General features: G+C 38.9%; 3 protein-coding genes and 1 long non-coding RNA gene across 6 annotated transcripts; 3 read left to right on the top strand and 1 right to left on the bottom strand.

The window, feature by feature from the left end:
• Nucleotides 1-203: 203 nt before the first annotated feature.
• LOC149725316 (phosphatidylinositol-3,5-bisphosphate 3-phosphatase MTMR6-like) lies at nucleotides 204-9,221 on the top strand. 2 transcript variants are annotated; one of them, XM_089892961.1, is made up of 13 exons: nucleotides 204-398; nucleotides 818-1,002; nucleotides 1,314-1,405; nucleotides 2,097-2,252; nucleotides 2,655-2,796; nucleotides 3,102-3,225; nucleotides 3,668-3,800; nucleotides 4,231-4,340; nucleotides 4,972-5,147; nucleotides 5,978-6,178; nucleotides 6,381-6,545; nucleotides 7,063-7,232; nucleotides 7,694-9,221. In XM_089892961.1, the coding sequence occupies exons 1-13, from the start codon at nucleotides 375-377 to the stop codon at nucleotides 8,008-8,010; spliced, it is 1,995 nt and encodes a 664-aa protein (XP_089749087.1). In that variant the 5' UTR covers nucleotides 204-374; the 3' UTR covers nucleotides 8,011-9,221. The 2 variants fall into 2 exon arrangements, with proteins under 2 accessions (XP_089749087.1, XP_089749086.1); XM_089892960.1 differs by having other exon boundaries at nucleotides 7,691-9,221.
• Nucleotides 8,696-12,136, bottom strand: LOC149725315 (uncharacterized). The gene is made up of 2 exons (XR_016386541.1): nucleotides 11,779-12,136; nucleotides 8,696-11,400 (listed from the first exon to the last, which is right to left on the bottom strand). It is a non-coding gene; the product is annotated as an uncharacterized LOC149725315 (long non-coding RNA).
• Nucleotides 12,137-12,281: 145 nt separating this feature from the next.
• LOC149725314 (uncharacterized) lies at nucleotides 12,282-16,405 on the top strand. 2 transcript variants are annotated; one of them, XM_089892958.1, is made up of 6 exons: nucleotides 12,283-12,436; nucleotides 12,927-13,123; nucleotides 13,534-13,869; nucleotides 14,155-15,378; nucleotides 15,715-15,828; nucleotides 15,911-16,405. In XM_089892958.1, exons 2-6 carry the CDS (start codon nucleotides 12,940-12,942, stop codon nucleotides 16,075-16,077), a joined length of 2,025 nt encoding a protein of 674 aa, XP_089749084.1. In that variant the 5' UTR covers nucleotides 12,283-12,436; nucleotides 12,927-12,939; the 3' UTR covers nucleotides 16,078-16,405. The 2 variants fall into 2 exon arrangements, with proteins under 2 accessions (XP_089749082.1, XP_089749084.1); XM_089892956.1 differs by having other exon boundaries at nucleotides 12,282-12,436; nucleotides 14,155-15,828.
• Nucleotides 16,406-18,113: 1,708 nt separating this feature from the next.
• Nucleotides 18,114-21,691, top strand: LOC149725313 (uncharacterized). Its single transcript, XM_089892959.1, has 5 exons — nucleotides 18,114-18,358; nucleotides 18,578-18,778; nucleotides 19,031-19,366; nucleotides 19,595-21,118; nucleotides 21,201-21,691. The coding sequence occupies exons 2-5, from the start codon at nucleotides 18,592-18,594 to the stop codon at nucleotides 21,365-21,367; spliced, it is 2,214 nt and encodes a 737-aa protein (XP_089749085.1). The 5' UTR covers nucleotides 18,114-18,358; nucleotides 18,578-18,591; the 3' UTR covers nucleotides 21,368-21,691.
• The last annotated feature ends 198 nt before the right edge of the window (nucleotides 21,692-21,889 follow it).

Below are 21,889 nucleotides of genomic sequence, written 5' to 3'. Positions count from 1 at the left end.
AGATCACGTGATCACCAATGCTTCCTTTATATTTGACATGCTTGACTCGTTTGTTCATCTCTGTAATTATTAATAAACTTTGAGGGTAACTTTTGTTTTAACCCCAAATTAAAAATATATATATACTTATTTTTTTACTCATTTGAACGTATATTTAATGTATGCTCTGTAGCGCCACTTGTTGGTTTCCTAAATTAAACTACTCCTACCACGAGTTGTCAGTACAGCTAAGTAATACTAGTTACACGTTTGTTTATGATAAAAAGATAAGGAATAAACAAAGAATATCTGCCTTTTCTGGTGAGCAGGGCGGCGATAAACCTTTACTATATTGTGAGGTATCTTGGATATTCGTCATTCAGTTAAAAGCTGTAATGGAATTCATTAAAACACCAAAGGTATTCGTATTTACATTACATAAGTTCATTTTTGTTGTGTATTTCCTTTCTTGAGCAGGCCTGTTTGTTACCTGCTGTCCATATTTTTAACGGGTATGTCTTTCTGCTACATGCATTGTATCGAATAAGCATATATTTTAAGTGATGTGTGTTGGGAGAATGAGCCTACTGTTGCTAAAACTCTGGTCACATGACATGCCTCAATGTAGGACCTCACCCATATAGTATAGAAATGCTGTGTTACAAATGGGTCATCAGCTGCTGGTGTATGTTTATAAGTAAAGGGAAGCATTCTTGTTGTAACGTGACAGTGTGCATGAGGTGTATCAAGCCACATTGTATAAGTTGCATCAGACAATCCAAAGTTTTCTGCATAATCAGCATAAACATATATAGATCTTAATATTTACTTCTTGCAGGTGGAGAATGTCCGCCTTATTGAACAAAACACCCGTAATTCAGTAGAGGGGACTCTCTATCTCACTGCATCCCATTTGATCTTCATTGATGCGACATCTAAGCACGAAACATGGCTCGTACACACACATATTCAATACATTGATAAACCAAGCATTGTTCAAGGGGGTTCGGCATTAAAATTAAGGTAAATAATAAACCTAAATTATTAGATAGTCCTAGCTGTAGCATTTACTATTTCTATTTTATGTTCGTGAGGTCCCTGAAGACCTAGGATTTAGGTCAGATTTGACCCATTGCCCCAAGTACTTACTATTTACCATAATTAGGATATTGTTAAAAAACTGAAAAATAAAAATTTTCTGTACTGTAGAACACTCCTCTGTTATTTAAAAACTTGCTTTAAGTTCAGATTTGAGCCATTACTTATGTAAATTTTTGTGTATTGTAGAATATGTAATACTAAAACTGTTTTTATAAATGTTTATTTTTCTTCAGATGTAAAACCTTTCAAGTTCTCATCTTCCTCATTTCACAAGAACGAGATTGTCACGATTTGTATTCATCGTTGTTAAAGCTGTCAAAACCAGGTTTATTATATATATCATGTTAATGTTACATGCCATGTTTTATTGTTAATGTTACATGTTATTATCATAGTAATATACCATGCTAGTAGTTACATACTTATAAAAGTAAGCATTTTGTGCCAAGTTGAATAAATTCATTCAATAAGTTCACCACATTGAATATTACATATAGATTTGACTTTATAGAGCAATGTGTTTTAACATGCTAGCTCTTTCACATTTGGACAGCTTCTATTTTTGTTACAATATGACCTAGCGTTTCCATTCCTGCTAATCTTGTCCAAAACAAATTGGTTGTATAATTGTTTATGTGGTACACCAAGTCACATACATTGTTCTCATGAATATTTAATACTTATCGCATTGTAACGGCTTAAACAACTTGAAATTGCCAATGTTTGTGCTGTACTGCTGTAGTCTGTATGCCTCTAGAATAACATCTGAATAAACTGGTTTCGACTTTAAGTTTTGGTCGGCAAACTGGATACTTTATTAATTATGAGACAACCATAATAAACTTTGCGTCTAGTTGTACAAAATATATAGCCCAACAGCAGGTTAAAGTTGTTTTATAGTGTAAAACTTGTGTGTAAACTGCTAAAGCACATGATATCACCCATGTTTTAAAAAAATGTATTTGCCATGTGACCCCATGCAGGCATGCACCCTAAAATTCCATCGTTTTCCACAGAAACCCTCGAGGATTTATACGCGTTCTCATACAACCCACGAGCAGAGAATCTTAAACAACAGGAGGGTTGGGACTTGTTTAGTTTAAACAATGATTTCTTACAAATGGGGTTGCCCACCAGATATTGGAAAATATCGAGAATAAATAACGAGTTTGGTAAGACTTTCTTTTACTAATAATCAAGTTGCAGTTCTGTATCAATCTATTTCTAGTGTATTAATTATCTAAATATACAATCTTGACACCCAACAAACATTGCTCCAACCCCAGAGGCTCACGGTCTCTAACAGTAATGGGCAACTCTGATCTAAATCTTATGTCCATGGCGTACCTCACTGTAGAACTTCACCCATATAAAATTTAATTCACATGTACAATGTATGGGTAATACCCAACTCGGCCAAAATTTCATGTCCATGGCATGCCACACCATTGGACCTCCCCCTCATGTATTAAAATGTTAACCTTCTATCCTACGTTCAAGTTGGTATAAATCTTCCTAAGCAAGATACCAACTTTTCCTACTTCCTGAATAACAAGCAACACTGTATACCTCAGGTTTATGCGATACTTATCCCAAGTTAGTTTGTGTTCCTTCCCTTGCGACTCCAGCCTTAATGATGGGAAGCGCGGCATTCAGAAGCAAACGTAGATTGCCTGTCATGTCTTATCTGCATAAAAATGATGCTGTAATTGTGAGGTAAGCCCATCATGGTAAAATTCCTAAAGTAAACACCTTCACCCGCCCACTGGGAAAACTTCCAGCATTTCCATCCCCCAAGTGCTTGAATTTGGCTTGTTTTAAAGTTAATCTATCTGTGCTGATGCATATAAAGTATATAAGTTACACCTTTATAAGTTACACCTTTTTAAGTTAAGATCATGTGATATCCAAGTTGTTAATAGGCCAACTCAATCTTAAAACTCAGGTCCACTAATACCTGTTACCTCACTGTAAATGTCTGCAGTACAGAAAAAGTCAAATAACTAAATTATTCCCCCCAGATGCAGTCAACCCATGGCTGGTTTAAACTCACGATCCATTGAAGATGAAGCTTATGTTGATTTGATTCGAAGATCAAAAACTAAAAGTTCAGATTTCATGTACATTGTAGATACTAGACCAATGGTAATGTATTATAATTATGCTGGTTAACATAATGCCTGTGATTAATATTGGTATTATTTGGGTAAAGAATTCCAGACATTAACATAGTATTTTGTCAACTTTTATAACATTGTCCTCTCAATGTATTGCCCGATATCTGGGGTGGACAAGTGTTTAGCTCAGCAGGGTCTTCTTTTCTCATTTCCATATATATATATATTATATATATATATACCTTTGCTGCAAATATGTTCAATGCATTAATCAGTAAACATTGAAACCAATAAGTGACATTTGTTTTATATAAATATCCATCTAACGTTCCCCAGCATTTTAAATAGTTGTTCCCCTATAAGCATGGTACAGGTGCAGGGATAGGAAGTGCTATTAATGTTTAAAAATAAATCAAATGATGTTTTAATGCAGTGTTTCCCAATTATTAAACTTTTTATTCCACTTTCAGATAAATGCTGTTGCGAACCGAGCACAAGGAAAAGGATATGAGAACACTGATGTTTATGAAAATATAAAATATCTTTTCCTTGGTATTGATAACATTCATGTTATGCGAGCAAGTTTAAATAAATTACTTGAAGGTAAATATGAATATTAGGTTTATATTCTATATGGGAGAGGTCCTACAGTGAGGCATGCCATGGGACCTGGGATTTAGGACAGACATTATATATGCACATTCCATTCTATATGGGTGGTGTCCTACAGTGAGGCATGCCATGGGACCTGGGATTTAGGCCAAACATTGTATATGCACATTCTATTCTATATGAGTGAGGTCCTACTGTGAGGCAAGCTATGGGACCTGAGATTTATACCAGAGTTTGCCCATTACCCCAACATTGTATATGCACATTCTATTCTATATGGGTGAGGTCCTACAGTGAGGCACAACTAGGCAGCTGGGATATAGGCCAGAGTCCATACATTATATTACCGCATTTTCCATTGATATACTTAGACTGGAGTTAATTGTAACTTAATGCTTACTAACCACCCCACCATTCACAGCATGCGAAGACACCACATGTAGCATGTCCACTTGGTTGGAAGCTGTTAACAGCAGTGGTTGGTTGCGTCATGTTCATAATGTATTACAAGTTTCAAGGTTTATTGCCCAGGTATTCAACACTGGTATTACAACTAAACCAAACAGATTGTTTATAACTATGAATTTATAGCATGTTATCTATTGGTTTAATTTGTTAGTGGTTTGACAGAGTATCGTATACAGGGTTCAAGGCTCACTGTAACCACTTGCGTGATTTGACTTCTGATTCCCTTGCTTTACCAGTATATATGTACATACAAACACATATTCTTCACCTAAATCATATGTGTGTTGTTATATTTGTGTATGTTTCCTTCATAGTATGTTATTGACAATAACACAGATAATATTAATTGAATGCCAAATAGACAGGAAACAACATTGCATGGCAGTCAATAAACATGCTATGAATGAACACAAACAAATAGCAACGCACATACAAATTGAAAATAAGGTCAAATAAATATAAGAAGGTGGGGAAAGATGATACACTTTTAGGTTTAGCACATAATATCCAAATACCCTTATTATGTTTTAAACAATTAACAATGGTCTATGGGAATTGTGATCATACGGCTTTAAATTTTTTGTTTACTACTAAAAGGGACAAGAAAATAGAATGATAAGGTGTCCCATTTTTCCCCACCCTACCATACATATATATAAGTGTATTATCAATTTATCACATATATTCAATACAGGCTGTGGGAGTGGAGGGACGGAGTGTGTTAGTGCATTGTAGTGACGGATGGGATAGAACGGCTCAAACTTGTGCATTGTCCTCTATTATGCTCAACGCACATTACCGAACCATAGATGGATTCCTGGCACTCATACAAAAGGAATGGCTCCACTTTGGACATAAGTTTACTCACAGGTACAAATACCTATATGACACTGTATGGATCATAGTTTTTGTGCAAAAAATATGACATTGCACTGCCAACAGTACTGCATTGTGGCACAGGGGTTTTCACCTATGAACCCGGGGTAAATGGATCAAGACTCCATGCTGCCACCATTGTAGGCTTATTCTTGGACAATATGCTTAAATTAGTTGCTCTCAACCACTAGTACTAATGGTTTTTAAGCATATAGACCCGCGGTTCCCAAAGTGGGCGCCGCGGCGCACTAGTGCGCCGACGCAACTCGTCAAGTGCGCCGTGAAAATTTGCAGAAACATTTCCAATTTAGCATGGTCGAGATAATTGATTTGTATTAATATTTTATTGCAATATAAATTGTTGTTTTATATAAAAATCCAACGTGTTTGTTCAATAATAAAATTTAAAAAGTTTGTTTTCGCATTTCTATCTGTACAGTAGATTTGTATATTACGTAACAATGCCAATTATTTCTTTCGGTTTGCAATAATCATGTCCAGACTGTGGTACAACACTTTTCATATGCTTAAGTTTCATATGCTTAAACGAGCCTAATCTTAAAATACACGATGAAACTGTAAAAATGCGTTTTTATTTCTAAGACCTTTGGCTAAGTGCGCCGCAAACATTTTGAATAGCTCAAGTGGCGCCGGGTGAAAAAAAAGTTTGGGAACCACTGATATAGACAAAAGGAAAAAACAATCGCCCCAAAAGTTACATAATGCACTTAAATAAAACAATTGTTTTAACTGTCAAAACCCCGTAGCGCGATGATAAATAAGTTAGTTTAATTCTTTCATTAATCACAATCAATATCCTCTAGATGTGGTCACATAGATGGGGATGGGAGAGAAACCTCACCCGTGTTCACGCAATTCATAGACGCTGTGTGGCAACTCATGCGTATCTTCCCATGTGACTTTCAATTCAATGAAACATTATTATTCGATCTTCACGATCACGTGTATTCGTGTCAGTTTGGAACTTTCTTAGGAAATTGTGCAAAGGAGAGACAAGAGTACAGGTATATAGTAGAGTGGGGAAGATGGGACTTCTTTAGCACTGCCTTTATCCCGGAGGTTACTGGTTCAAGGCTCTTAGCTGCTACCTTTGTTGGTGTATAAGTCCTTGGGAAAGATACTTAACGGCAATTGGTCCAACCCGGTGGTCACTGTTAGGTTGTTTAAATTGTCAGCCATACTTTACAAAGTATATTTTATCCACAGTTTAGCAGCACGTACTTACTCACTTTGGGGATGGATGATGAAACGAACAAACACTTACATTAACCCACTGTATAAAGCAGCCATGCAAAACACACAGGATGATCACTTGCTACTCCCACCAACCACCCCACACTTTGTGAGGTTCTGGGTGAAAATGTACAACAGGTTTGTTTGTTATATCTTTATGAGTGGGAACTTGAGTGACTTATGCATGGTTGCCACTCCCATGCCCACAGTTGAGTTGTTGAAGCTATTGCAGTGTGTGGACAAGCAGACATGACTTTTGGTTGGTTTGGTCATTTATATCATAGTGGGTGGGAACTTGAGTGTCTTATCCATTATTGCCACTCTCATGCCCACAGTTGAGTTGCCGAAGCTATTGCAGTGTGTGGATAAGCAGACATGACTTTTAGTTGGTTTGGTTATTTTTGGGTGAATATGCAGGTTACAATTTTAAATTTAGAAGCATAAGGTTGAGGGTTGTACTATATAGTTAAGGAGTTAAAAACTACTGGTCCTCTATCGATGTTCTAAGTTCTATTACATCAAGACACCTTTAGGACTTTGAGACTTGGGCCAGGGTTGGCATATTACTACTGTTTAAGTCATTTTTGTCTTAGATCATGGACCCTAAATTTAAAACTTCCTAATTATAAAGTTTATAATTTCCAATCATTTTCAGACACAACAGGGGGCTTCTACCAAGACAAAATCCCATGCACAGTGTTGCCAACTTTAAAAATAAAACTGATGAACTAAAGAACAAGGTGTTGGAATTAAAACGCCAAAAACGGCAACTGGAAACCCAACTTGGCATTGTTACAGACCCTGCACCAGTGGAACTTGTTAAAGGTGGTTATAACATAAAAGGGTTTACTTTAATATTCATTCCTTCAAATGTGATTAAGTTAGGAGAATTAATTAGGTTAGAAGAACTTTTAAGTTTAAAGGTTAGGGTTTAAATTGTTTAGGGCTCTGAGTGTAGTGGTCATTAGCTGGCATTTGTATTCCATGCAAAGTAACAGACACTTGAATTGTAATCGTGTCCTTACACTCTTACAGCTTTTCAGAGCGATGTTCTTTGTAAAAAAAACTCGATATGGAAATATAGGGTGTTATGTGCTGAAAGTATCCATCCTACCCACAGTTCAAATAATACTGAAAAACCCTGACAAATAGTTTAAATTTTCAAGGACAAAACTTACTGCACTTGTTGCTAAAACAGCGTAACATTACAAGTCTTAGGATAAAACCATCACAAAGTTTCTACCTTATCTTACTCCACACTAACTTAATATTTCCACCAACAGCAGCGTCAACGCCACAGATGCATCAACACTTGATTCCCTCCCCTCTCAAAGACGAGGAACGAACCACCAGCCAACCAGATCTCATCCAACTTAAGGATCCACAACCAACTATAATGAACCATACCCCACAACCAGAACCACCAAAACGTGAACCCTCCCCCGTCAAACCGACGCCGCCCATACAGCCCTCTACAGACCTTGCTGTGGTTTTTACTGCCGGGAATTCACCCGATGAATTAGAACACTCTATGGCAGACTTGATCGTGGACGAAGTCAAACATGGAGATCTTATATCTGACGCAACGAAGTTAGCTGAATAATTTAGAAGTTATAGATTTTAGCAGCAGATCTGTATAATAGGTCTCAGGTACCGCACAAATACAGCCTAATGCACTGAGACGGTTAATTTGATAGGAAATATATTCTGGATATACAAAATATATGTGAATGTGACCCCATACCAACCTACTGAGGGTGGGGAAAGGTAGTAACAGACCGAGTGTTAATGTGACACCTTCTATGCTGTTCCACCTTGTTGCAATAATCCATCTTATACTTTGTAACCCATATGTTTAGCATTCAACACGAGACCAGTACTACATGTCAAGTTGAACATATCTGTCCTGGGAGTTAAAACTATGCTAATTTCTGGCAGACATTCGAAAGTGATTTTTATTCTCATCTGAAGCATACTTTACTACATTAGTTGATTCGTAACTTGTATTATATACAAGTCTATTATTGGTAAAGGGATTGTCGTTACTAAGTTACAATTATCATGTATAGATGTATTACATAATAGATACCCAAAACTGTTGGCATCATCAGTGCTTGTTAAATACTGGGTAGACTTGGTGAAACATCTGCTATATTATAATAGGTCTATACTTGATAACTGTAGAAATTATGATTCATATATTCCCTTATGTATGTTCAAACGCATCGATGTGCCAAAATGGACATGATCTTAAATGTAAATTATTGATGGTTACATAAGTTGCACTATTATTGAATCAAAATTAATATACATATAGGCGCCAAACTTTATAAATTGCAGGGGATGCAGTGCTTGCTTTGCACATTGTATTTTTGGTTGTTTACTGATCAAAATTAAAAGTATAAGTACCTGCTTCCTTGCTACCCCATGTTTGGCGCTTATGCATGATAATAGCCAATTCTAATTCATTTCATTGATTAAGTGCGAATGCAAACATATGGTATTAAGCTTCTATTTAAACTGGTATAGTGTATGTTGTTTATACCATTTACTGGTTCCGTGTTCGTAATTTATCCGTAATTCGCCAGTACACTCTTTGTTCTTTATCAGACCAAACTTCAAATGAAAAATGATTGACATCTTAATGAACAGTGATGATATTTCAACCAGCATGATGTTATGAACAGCATGCACTTTAACTAATTTGTTTAAGTAGAAAAACTTTAAAACTTTGCGATGCATTTTGTTCCAATACATGTAATGTTACGCTGTTTTAGCAACAAGTGCAATAAATTTTGTCCTTGAAAATTTAAACTATCTGTGAGTCTTTGTTAAAACAGTATGAACTGTGAGTAAGATAGCTACCAATAGCACATAATATATTTTACACATTAGCTACACACTTAAAAGTAGTATTGAGGAGAGAAGAATGAAAACATGAACTATTCTACTATATGTTATTATTGTGTACTGAGCATAACAAGTAGAATGAAGAAACAAATGGATTTTACAAACGGCCTTGAAGTACATCCCCATTTTTGATAAGGGAAAGCAAGGTTTAGTTATAAACTCATATCACCGTTTAAAATCTCTTGCACCAAGATGAACCCTTCACACACACACACGCATAGTTAGGGCCTATGCTATACTACATGGCCTCTAGACACACATACCACCTACAAAATCACTTCACGCCCCCAAATCAATCCTTGAACTTGAGCTAATTTTAATAGGTTGGAAACACTGTTGTTGGAAGTTATTAAGCTGGAAACACTGTTGCTGGGAATCCACATGTTAGCGCAGTTAATGGTTATTTCAAAACTGAGTAATAGTCGTGTATGCTGACTTATGCAAGCGATGATTGTTATCAGCGTGCGTATAACTGGTATGTTACCTCTTATAGTTATTGCAGCATGGTGTAGTATTATGGGTGAGGTATTGAACAGTTAGAGAAAGAATACGAAGCGATAATTAAACCAGTAAACCTAGAAACACAAAAGGTGTACAGAACTTGCCGTGTTATGTATTAGTGTACAGTAACTGTTGAGTTGCATTTCACAGCAATTGTTTTGACAAGTGGCTAGCGTCCTAAAAAACAATTCCGAGTAAAAATGACAACAGGCCAAAGGTGCGAATTTGTCGTCACAAATTACGTCTGTGACGTCACTCAAACAGTTCCATAAAGCGCGAGCGTTCTAACCAGGTGCGCGATGTCGCGGCAGCTATTGTTACGTCACACTCAATCATTGTTATGCGACCCATGGGTTTACGATTTCAAGAATGGACGCTTTAGACGCCGCCCTCTAGCGCAGTGTCATTAACAGGACTCGTAAACATCCGAACAGCAGTAAAAACCAGTTTAACTGGTTCACGAAACTGCAAGCGCATTTTTAACTTTTTCTGCAGCAAGTCACGCCCTTACAAGGTACGGGACACAGGCTATGCACGGTATGAATAATATGCAATGAAATGCCACGATGAATGACGGTTTGTAGTGTTTCTTTAATACAGAACCAAAACATACTTTTATTTTAAATAACATAACGTGTAATTTATGGGCATTGTTAATTTATTTTTCTTGCTGTATAAAGTCCGTCAAGCCCTGCCCTACTGTATAAAGTACATTGAACACCCGTGCTATAAAGACTACAGTTTTCCGGCCACGCGGGGAGAAAGAAAGGTACATTACATTTACATTTATTCCTGCTAATGTGTATGTATATATAAGCCCCTTAAAATATCTATATAGGTCAACCTTCGCCATGCAAGAGGTTATGCACAAAACTCGCTCAACCCGCTTAACCACATTCAACTTCAGACTTAACCCGCTATGTTACCGCTACTACATAAGGGTGGGGGAGGTGGGACAACTTTTCGTTCTATTTTCTCGCCCCATTTGGTAATACACAAAGAACATTTAAATAATTAAGTACAAACCGTTTTCTCACGACTTCCATGGACTGTTGTTAATTGTTTAAAACACGATCAGGATATTTGAATATCATGTGCTTAAGGTGTCCCGTTTTCCCCCACAGTACTCTTTGACTCATTAAGATTGCAGATAATTTGCAATACATATAAACGGCCAACTAATCCCTTCTATAGTGTAAGTGGGATGGTTAACGTATAAGGTGATAATGTATGTTTTAATTCTCTTTTATTGTTCCATTTGGTAATAAACAAAAAGTATTTACAGAATTATATATAACCGTATCCTCACAACTGCAAAAGGCGTTGTTAATTTTAAAAACACGATAAATAAATATGGGACGTAATGTGCTGACGGTATCCATCTTAACGCATTGTGTCGTAGAATAACATATAATATAAGTCAGTAATTTATAGCCCTTGCACTCTCTTACAACAGTGGTCCGTTTCTTAAAATTGCGATCCCAAATTTCAAGTACAAGGCGTCGCCCTTGGGGTGTCATATTTCGGCCTGGTTTCCTCGTACTTGTAAACCAAATAACCGCTGTTCCAGCGAGGCTATTTCCTGCGCAAAGGTGTCATCTTATGTTGCAGCATAATTGTGATATTATCTTTTGCTGTCAAAATATTTATATTAAAATAATCGGTCGCCCCATGTATGCGAGAAAAATACAGCAACTAAAAATGTTCAAGCGACAAAGCGCCTTCGCTATTGTATTGTGATTGAATGAATGTAGTCATTGTGGCATTAGTTTTTGGTTAAAGACAAATTGATCCAAATGACCTCACGTCAAATCGAGTCACGGTGAATTGTCTTGGTAAATTAAGATCGAATCCACCCTTTAATAATTGCGGCCAAACGCCAGTCGCCTATATCGTCGTGCCGCCCAAACACCCCAGCGGAAATCACGATTAAATTGAAAAGCTTAAATTCATGAATAACCTTCAATTCCAAACGGAAATGTCGTCACAGTAGGCACAGGAACACGAGTAAATTCCAATTAGAGTTAATGACAGTTCGTACCAAGGCTACGAAAGTTGCGCCATCACGGATTATAACCCGTGGACATAATTGCCAAGGCCAAGTAACGAGTTTACTAATGGTATCCTTATTGGACCGTAACCTAGGTTTATGAGTATGTAGCTGTATGCATGTTAATATTACAAATCTAAACACAGCAATTTAAACTTTGCGTTACAATGCTAAAGTGCTTAGAGTCGAAATCGGACTAAGCCGTTTTCCGGTCCCGTGTTATTTTTTCTGTTGCTTGAACTGCGAGGAATGCATTGACTTACTGTCAAAGCACCTAACGTACGGCAACCTTCTAATGCTAACATAAAATAAACCAAATGCCTGGAGCTACGTTCGTTTGAAAGCTGCCCGGTCACGCAATTATCGGAAGAGGCGCGGGTAAAGAACTGGTTAACTGGCACAGAGCTATCTAAACTAGCAAGATGCCCGCGGCCAGGTCGCTGGACTTGCAGATACCACATAAAAGGACACATCCCTGAACACATGAGTATCACATCTCAGTTGTATTATTGAGCGCCTTGTTCCAACCACAGAAGAGTAGAAGACTCAGAGCAAGAATCAAAAACCGGTGAGTTAAAGTTAGAATCGACTCTAGTATGTGGACCTGAGATCTATACATGTGAAGTATATAGCATGAGCTGTAGTGTAACTGGTTCTACAGTTTTGGATTTACGTATAAGTTTGACGCTGTGAGTAAATCCGGCTAATGCAATTCTGTTATATTTATTATTGCGTTGCGCCGTTTCCCAGCGTCTTTAGATTGTAAATTTGGTCTCTGTTAAAGCAGCGAGACTGTTTTATTTCAAACCACGTGCGTGCCATTTCTCCATAGATATAAGATATACAGCTGTGGTTGTAAGAGGCGCTCGAATATTTCTGTTTAGTTTCACGCTATTTTGTCTTCCCAAAGTATAAAGGCCTATGTAGTTCCGTTCCGTTTAATCTTGTGCAACCAATGCGACTCGCATAGGATATTAATATAATGTTTGTTGTAAAATCGCAAACACAAGTGTTTAAGTTATTTCTACTTGTAAACTTATTTCTATTCTCTCCTACAGCGATCAATACAAAATGAGAGGCATTGTGCTTATCGCTGTGTTATGTGGGGTGAGTCTGGTTCGTGCCAGTATCGGGACCCGTCAACCCGAAGAAATGAATGAGGAAGCTTTAATGAAATTGGCTGAGATTTCCCAACAACTTGAAAGCTCGATGTACAACTTGACAAGAACCCCAACCGATCTCCCAATCGGATCGGGTAAGTGGAAACTTTATTATAAGGCTAAAATTTTAATTTCGACACCACCCCATATAAACTGCCGTAGATTAATATTTGAGATGATTTTAAATTACAGCCCAATATGAGAGCAATTTAAGGGCAATTTAGCAAAAAGCGGCATGACAAGCCATATTGAATTTCACACCACTGTTAGAAGTAAACGGGTACTACTAACCTCGTACTTACCAGCATAAAATAAGAAAATTTATATTCATGTAAACACCATAAAACTTATATAAAACTAAGTTTTTTTTTGCTGGGTAGCATTCTTGAAATTTTTTCAACACATAAAGTAGCGCATCGAAAGTCACTATGAATTTCGTAGTTTTATTTTCAGTGACGTAACTACCTGTAATATAAAACATATGTTAACTTCTTGTATTTTACAGCTTGTCTGCTTTCTTCTGACTGTGGTACTTTCTTCGATTGCATCAACATGGTTGATACCGCAAACGATTACATGACCACCACTGGCCACATGAACGAGCAGGAGACAATCTTCAGCAAAGCCAACATCCGAGGCAAAGAATGCGCCATGAACCAACAGAAGATCTTCGAGACCATGCCACAAGAAGAAGCTTTGCAGCTTATCCAAGAGGCTCTTGAGGAACTCGACTTTTTCCTTGGCACATACGATGACGTCGGTCTCAATCTCCGTGAGCAAGTCGGAACAGCCAACTTCAACTTCACCAACGGCATTGCTTTGCCAGCTGCCAGAGCTTCAAGTAAGTTTGTTATCTTTACCAATATTGGTTAATCCTCTTTGGTTATTGGTATAGCAAATTACGACCACGCTAGTATATTGTAAAAAATTACCAACAATCTTTGTAAGTCATAAGGATACAGTTTTATAATTGAAATTTTGTTTGTTTACTACTAAATGGTTCGGGAAAATAGAATGAAAACGTGTCCCATCTCGCCCCACCCTTCTACATGTTCCAATAACAATAAGGTGCTAAAAAGTATAAGAAATATTGTATGACATTAAACATTACTTTACTTTGTTTTAGCTACCGCCTCAACAAATGCTATTTCGCCTTTGTTCCTGATCTTGGCCCTCCGTGGATCTGGATCTTCATCCCTGACATCCGGTAACTCCGCTCTTCTCCTCATCGCTTTGATGTCCCAACAGCAACAGGGAACAACAGGCACCGGCACCGGCACCAGCAGCAATGCTCTTTCCAACCCATTCTTGCTCTACACTCTGCTCGGAAACCAAGGAACCTCTTCCAGCGGCAGCAACAACAACATTCTCCTCTACTCGTTGCTTTTGTCTCCAGGTGGTTTGGGAGGACAAACATCAACAACCGTCGATCCAGTCACCGGACAGCCAGTCCCAGCAACAAACAACTTCCTTTCAAACCCACTTCTCCTCTACAGTTTGTTGGGACAAAATAGCGGTTCGTCATCTACAGGAGGTTTGGACACAACCACTCTTTTGTTGTTGACCATGAGCGGAGGTTTGGGAGGATCTGGCACTGGAACTGGATCAACTGGTGGTTTGGGAGGCAGCGGTGGACTCTCCAGCATTCTTCCTCTTCTTCTTTTGTCCGGCAACAGCAGCTTGGGAGGTGGTTCATCTAACAGTCTCTTGCCTCTTCTTTTGTTGAGCGGAGGTGGTCTCGGAGGACAAACAACAACAATTGACCCAGTCACCGGTCAACCAGTACCATCTACATCATCAAGCATGAACAGTTTGTTGCCACTTCTTCTTCTCGGAAATCAAGGATCATCTGGAAGCAGCACTGGTGGTCTAGACACAACTACACTTTTGTTGTTGACCATGAGCGGAGGTTTGGGAGGATCTGGAACTGGATCAACTGGTGGTTTGGGAGGCAGCGGTGGACTCTCCAGCATTCTTCCTCTTCTTCTTTTGTCTGGCAACAGTAGCATATTGGGAGGTGGTTCATCTAGCAACAGTCTCTTGCCTCTTCTTTTGTTGAGCGGTGGTGGTCTTGGAGGACAAACAACAACAATTGACCCAGTCACCGGTCAACCAGTGCCATCTACATCATCAAGCATGAACAGTTTGTTGCCACTTCTTCTTCTCGGAAACCAAGGATCATCTGGAAGCACCGGAGGTCTAGACACAACCACACTGTTGTTGCTTACCATGAGCGGAGGTTTGGGAGGATCTGGAACTGGTACCGGATCAACTGGTGGTTTGGGAGGCAGCGGTGGACTCTCCAGCATTCTTCCTCTTCTTCTTTTGTCCGGCAACAGCAGCTTGGGAGGTGGTTCATCTAACAGTCTCTTGCCTCTTCTTTTGTTGAGCGGAGGTGGTCTCGGAGGACAAACAACAACAATTGACCCAGTCACCGGTCAACCAGTGCCATCTACATCATCAAGCTTGAACAGTTTGTTGCCACTTCTTCTTCTCGGAAACCAAGGATCATCTGGAAGCAGCACCGGTGGTTTGGACACAACCACACTGTTGTTGCTTACCATGAGCGGAGGTTTGGGAGGATCTGGAACTGGAACTGGATCAACTGGTGGTTTGGGAGGCAGCGGTGGACTCTCCAGCATTCTTCCTCTTCTCCTTTTGTCTGGCAACAGTAGCTTATTGGGAGGTGGTTCATCCAGCAACAGTCTCTTGCCTCTTCTTTTGTTGAGTGGAGGTGGTCTTGGAGGACAAACAACAACAACCATTGATCCCGTCACCGGACTTCCAGTCCAAGGACAATGTAAGTATACAACAAATCTATTTTCTGCTTTCGAAACATTAAAGTAACGTTTATTAAATATAACACGTTTATTCTTTTACAGCTAACAGCATGCAGCAACTTCTTCCACTTCTTCTGTTGACACAAAACCAAGGAACATCATCAACAGGAAGCAACAACAACAGCTTGCTTATGATCCTTCTGTTGTCTTTCATGCAACAACAACCAGCCCAGCAAACCGGTTTATCGACTGGTTCCCTAATTGGTTAAAATTTTATTTCCAACATTTTAATTTATGGCCGATAATATGTCAATTAGATTTTCGATTCGTGCGTTGTAAATTATCTTACCCTAAATCATAATTTACTCTTAAAGACTACCGAGTTCTCGTCTCCTACAAAAATGCCAAACATATATTGGAACCCAGACCTTAAAAGGTGCCACGCTAAATTGACATAATGTCTTTTTACGCAGAGGGATACAAGTTTGGTTATTTTTGCCTTCAACCTTTTATTCATTCCTTTTTTGTATTGTTCGCGTTTGTAACTTGCGCTTTTATGTCTAAAAGCAATGGAAATAAAACATTTATTTTACAGTACCTGTTTGATAGTGTATATACGGCAAGAGAGTTTAGTTGAAACAGGCGCGTCACTAGTCTAGGCAATAAATTTAAATTTACGCGCGTAAAATGCAGTTTATTCGGGAACAATTGAGACTGTTGTTAAACAATAATCATTGTTTTGAAACAATTGTAATAGTAAACAAGGGTTTAATTGGTTTGGTTTAGTAAGCCTATACTGCACGTGTTTGGCTAATATTTAAAAGTTTGGCCTCGTTCTGTGGTTATAACTCTGATGCATATCTGCCACAGTCCCGATAGGAATAAAATGTGTTTAGTAAAAAGTTTATTGGTTTTATAACTTTATGTTGTCTAAAATCATAGTTAACATGGCGACTCTAAGTAGGTAAGGTATTTGTGGTATGTGTTACGCCAACGAACGTGTATTATACAAACAAGTTAACCCAATGGCGATATTGTTAGAAAGCATTGCGGTACCTGCAAAGTCACAAGACTGCTTAGAGAATATATAGCCAACAGTGTACAACATTCAAAATTTGTCAACCTAGATTAGTTTGCATAAAAATATCCGCATAAAACAATTTTAGAAAAAGTCAGTTGTAGGCTATTTCCTTTTCTACTCCTTCAACTGCAATCAACGAACTTACGTTCTTTACTAATAAGCGCCTTGTAACAATTAATCTGTGTTTTCGACGGTCAATTGGTTTACCGTGCGAGAAGCCAAAGGCAGTCTGTTAGTAGTCGTTGTTTTGTACAGCAAGCGCATACTGCCCACGGTTTACAGTTTATATATGTTGTAATATTACACATGCATGGTAACAAATGTACAGCAACCACAGACTGCTCAGAGTTGGTCAATTGGATGTATGTAGATTGAGCGCGAAATTTTAAAAATAAATGATTGAGTATACGGTTTATTTGGAAACAATTGGCATTGTTTCTAAAACAATCGTAGTTAAAAACGCACAATTAGAATGTTTAAGTTGAGATTAGTTTCGTGTTCGAAAGGTTTGAGCAGAATTAGATACTCTGGTTTGAGTGTTAAGTTAGTAGGCCAAGGCCGCTTGTAGTCGTTAATTCTAAGCTGTCGGTTTTGTGGCTTGCGTAGTGCTGTTATACAAATGTCACAGCCACAAGAATGAAATAAGGTTAAATATTGTTAACCAGTAATACTTATGCAGTTAAAGGTCTAAGTACACACATATATCTTCAGACTGGCAGTTCATATGGAACTAAAAAACTAACAGATACAAGTTAAGTGTCGTAACATGTTTATGGATTATATTTATTCTACTATGTTTGAACTGTATATTACCTTACTGCTCTACCTGAGCAAATAAAATACGACGGTATCAGGTTCAAGTCGTGCATGGTACAAAGAAGTTGCGCCAATGGCGATAATAGTTTCCGCGAAAACAAAACGATACCCGTGCCAAGTCACGGGATCATAGATAGAAGAAAATAGACGTCGCTGTATAACATTCAAACTACGCAAGCCAAAGAAAAAAAAATTATCGTGAAATAATAAAAGAAATACCATGTGCGTTTTGTTGCCTAACCTTTCGATCGCATTTATGGACAAAAGCGTTGTTTTGTTTACGTCTTCGGTTAAACTTGTCGCTAAAAGTAACAGTGTTTTCATGGTTGGTAAGTTTGCTTGTTTTAAGAGTTAAAGCAGCCATGCGTATATGTAACATTGTTGTGCTTTAGTTATGCGGTAATGTAGGACTGTACGTGAATTGAAAGAATTTGAACTGGTTTTTATTCAAGTTACGTTAGTGGCCAGCAGCGTACCACAAGCGATGCAAGGCACGGAGAGGTTTGGTATGTTTATTGGAAACTATCTATTCGCCTCCGGTCAGGTCGTTCGGGCTGCGGATTCCACATAAAAGGAGACGCCCATGAAGGCTTGGCTATTAGGCCAAACGTCTCGTTTGTGTTGAGTGTCTTGCAACCAGTACGTTACAAGAGGTAAGATTACGAATTAGCTTTTGTCGAGTTAGAATTTTAAGGTTAATTTGACGGAACTTAACAAAGAATGTTGCAGCTTTAAAATGTAGATTACCATAATTTTGAAACACACACGTTTCAATTCCGTTGTAATTATCAAGTTTCCCCGAAACATAACCATTCGCACATTTGAAATAAAGTCGTTATCGCAAACATGTATAAAAAAGTAGTTTTTCACAGGAATTCAATACAAAATGAGAGGCATTGTGCTTATCACTGCTGTGTTATGTGGGGTGACTCTGGTTTGTGGCAGTATCGGGACCCGTCAACCCGAAGAAATGAATGAGGAAGCTTTAATGAAATTGGCTGAGATTTCTCAACAACTTGAAAGCTCGATGTACAACTTGACAAGAACCCCAACCGATCTCCCAATCGGAACGGGTAAGTGGCAACTTCAATAAAATAAAAAAAAACTACGCCAAAATTTTAACCATCTTCTGATTCTTTTTAATGCCAGGGCCACGTCGGTTCTGTAATTTTTGGCACACGGGAAATTCAATTTTAGTTCGATTTTTTTAATTTTGGGCTTTTTAATACTTTTTAACAGCTTTCCTTGAATAGTTTTACCATTTTGTAATTGCCAATCGTTGTCTGCTTGTGAATAAACCAAATTTTAAAGCATTGTTTTTACAGCTTGTGTGCTTTCTTCTGACTGTGGGACGTTCCTCGATTGCATCAACATGGTTGACATAGCAAATGATTACATGACCGCCACTGGTCACATGAACGAGCAGGAGACAATCTTCAGCAAAGCCAACATCCGAGGCAAAGAATGCGCCATGAATCAAGAGAAGATATTTCAGAACATGCCACGAGATGAAGCTTTGCAGCTTATCAAAGAAACGCTTGAGGAACTCGACTTTTTCCTTGGCACCTACGACGAAATTGGCCTCAATCTACGTGAGCAAGTCGGAACCGCTAGGTTAAATTTCACCAACGACATTGCTGTGCCAGCTGCAAGATCATCGAGTAAGTTCATATCTTATACTACTTTGTTTGTAATATAATTTGAGGTTTTTGTTACGTCGTGGCAAAGTGGTTAGACATACAGTCCACTTCTAGCACTAAGTATACCGGTCCGAGGCTCGCCCTTGCGACAATTGTAGGCGTATGATACTTGTCAAAAACGTTATTTACTCGTTTTCTAAATTGTCAGCCAGAATGGTTTATTTTACTATATATATTCTTTTGTTTCAGACACCGCCACAACCAACACGCTTTCGCCGTTGTTGCTTATGTTGGCTCTTCGAGGATCTGGATCTTCATCCCTGACATCCGGTAACTCCGCTCTTCTTCTCGTCGCTTTGATGTCCCAACAGCAACAGGGAACAACAGGCACCGGCACTGGCACCACTAACAATGTTCTCTCCAACCCGTTCTTGCTCTATACTCTGCTCGGAAACCAAGGAACCTCTTCCAGCGGCAGCAACAACAACATTCTCCTCTACTCGTTGCTTTTATCTCCAGGTGGTTTGGGAGGACAAACATCAACAACCGTCGATCCAGTTACTGGACAGCTAGTGCCATCTACATCATCAAGCATGAGCAGTTTGTTGCCACTTCTTCTTCTCGGAAACCAAGGATCATCTGGAAGCAGCACCGGAGGTTTGGACACAACTACACTTTTGCTGCTTATCATGAGCGGCGGTTTGGGAGGATCTGGAACTGGATCAACTGGTGGTTTGGGAGGCAGCGGTGGACTCTCCAGCATTCTCCCTCTTCTTCTTTTGTCTGGCAACAGTAGCTTATTGGGAGGTGGTTCATCTGGCAATAGTCTCTTGCCTCTTCTTTTGTTGAGCGGAGGTGGTCTTGGCGGACAAACAACAACCATCGTTGATCCCGTCACCGGACAGCCAGCCCCAGCAACAAACAACTTCCTTTCAAACCCACTTCTTCTCTACAGTTTGTTGGGACAAAATAGCGGTTCGTCATCTACAGGAGGTTTGGACACAACCACACTTCTGTTGCTTACCATGAGCGGAGGTTTGGGAGGATCTGGAACTGGTACCGGATCAATTGGTGGTTTGGGAGGCAGCGGTGGACTCTCCAGCATTCTTCCTCTTCTTCTTTTGACTGGCAACAGCAGCTTATTGGGAGGTGGTTCATCTAGCAACAGTCTCTTGCCTCTTCTTTTGTTAAGCGGAGGTTTGGGAGGATCTGGTACTGGTCACGGATCAACTGGTGGTTTGGGAGGCAGCGGTGGACTCTCCAGCATTCTCCCTCTTCTTCTTTTGACTGGCAACAGCAGCTTATTGGGAGGTGGTTCATCTGGCAATAGTCTCTTGCCCCTTCTTTTGTTGAGTGGAGGCGGTCTTGGAGGTCTTGGAGGACAAACAACAACAATTGACCCCGTTACTGGTCAACCAGTGCCATCTACAGCATCAAGCATGAACAGTTTGTTGCCACTTCTTCTTCTCGGCAACACTGGATCATCTGGAAGCAGCACCGGTGGTTTGGACACAACCACACTTCTGTTGCTTACCATGAGCGGAGGTTTGGGAGGATCTGGAACTGGTACCGGATCAACTGGTGGTTTGGGAGGCAGCGGTGGACTCTCCAGCATTCTCCCTCTTCTTCTTTTGTCCGGCAACAGCAGCTTATTAGGAGGTGGTTCATCTAGCAACAGTCTCTTGCCTCTTCTTTTGTTGAGCGGAGGTGGTCTTGGAGGACAAACAACAACAACCATTGATCCCGTCACCGGACTTCCAGCCCAAGGACAATGTAAGTAAACAACAAATCTATTTTCTGCTTTCGAAACTTTAAAGTAACGTTTATTAAATATAACACGTTTATTCTTTTACAGCTAACAGCATGCAGCAGCTTCTTCCACTTCTTCTGTTGACGCAAAACCAAGGAACATCATCAACGGGAAGCAACAACAACAGCTTGCTTATGATCCTTCTGTTGTCTTTCATGCAACAACAACCAGCCCAGCAAACTGGTTTATCGGGTGGTTCCTTAGTTGGTTAACACTTTATCATTTTAAGTTATAACCGATAATATGTTAATTAAATTCTGATTCGTGCGACGTAGATTATATTTCTCCAAAGTTTTAAACATAATTTTCTCTTAAAAACTATCGTATTCTCGTCATCTGCAAAATGCCAAACATATATTGGAACCCAGACCTTAAAAGGTGCCACGCTAAATTGACATAATGTCTTTTTACGCAGAGGGATACAAGTTTGGTATTGTTGCTTTTGATTTTTATTTGTTATTTTTTTGTGCTTTTCGTATTCGAAACGTGCGCTTTTACGTTCAAAGGCAATACAAATAAACGTTTTATTAACAGTGTTTGCTTGGTTTTGTATTTACAGTCATTTAAAATATATACCGCAGTTAATTGAGCGGGAAATTTAAAGGTTCAATAAACGTTTATTTAGAAACAATTATGATTGTTGTAAAAAAATTGAATGTTTTAAATACTGTAAGTTTAACCCTAGTTCTCTATGGTTTAACTATGGGTCATTTAAAAAAATACTTTATAGTGAG

Source organism: Ciona robusta, chromosome 14, assembly GCF_009617815.1.
Source record: "Ciona robusta chromosome 14, ASM961781v2".
Lineage (NCBI taxonomy): Eukaryota > Metazoa > Chordata > Ascidiacea > Phlebobranchia > Cionidae > Ciona > Ciona robusta.
The sequence above is the reverse complement of the archived record's forward strand: the minus strand, read 5'-3'. Positions and strand labels throughout refer to the sequence as shown.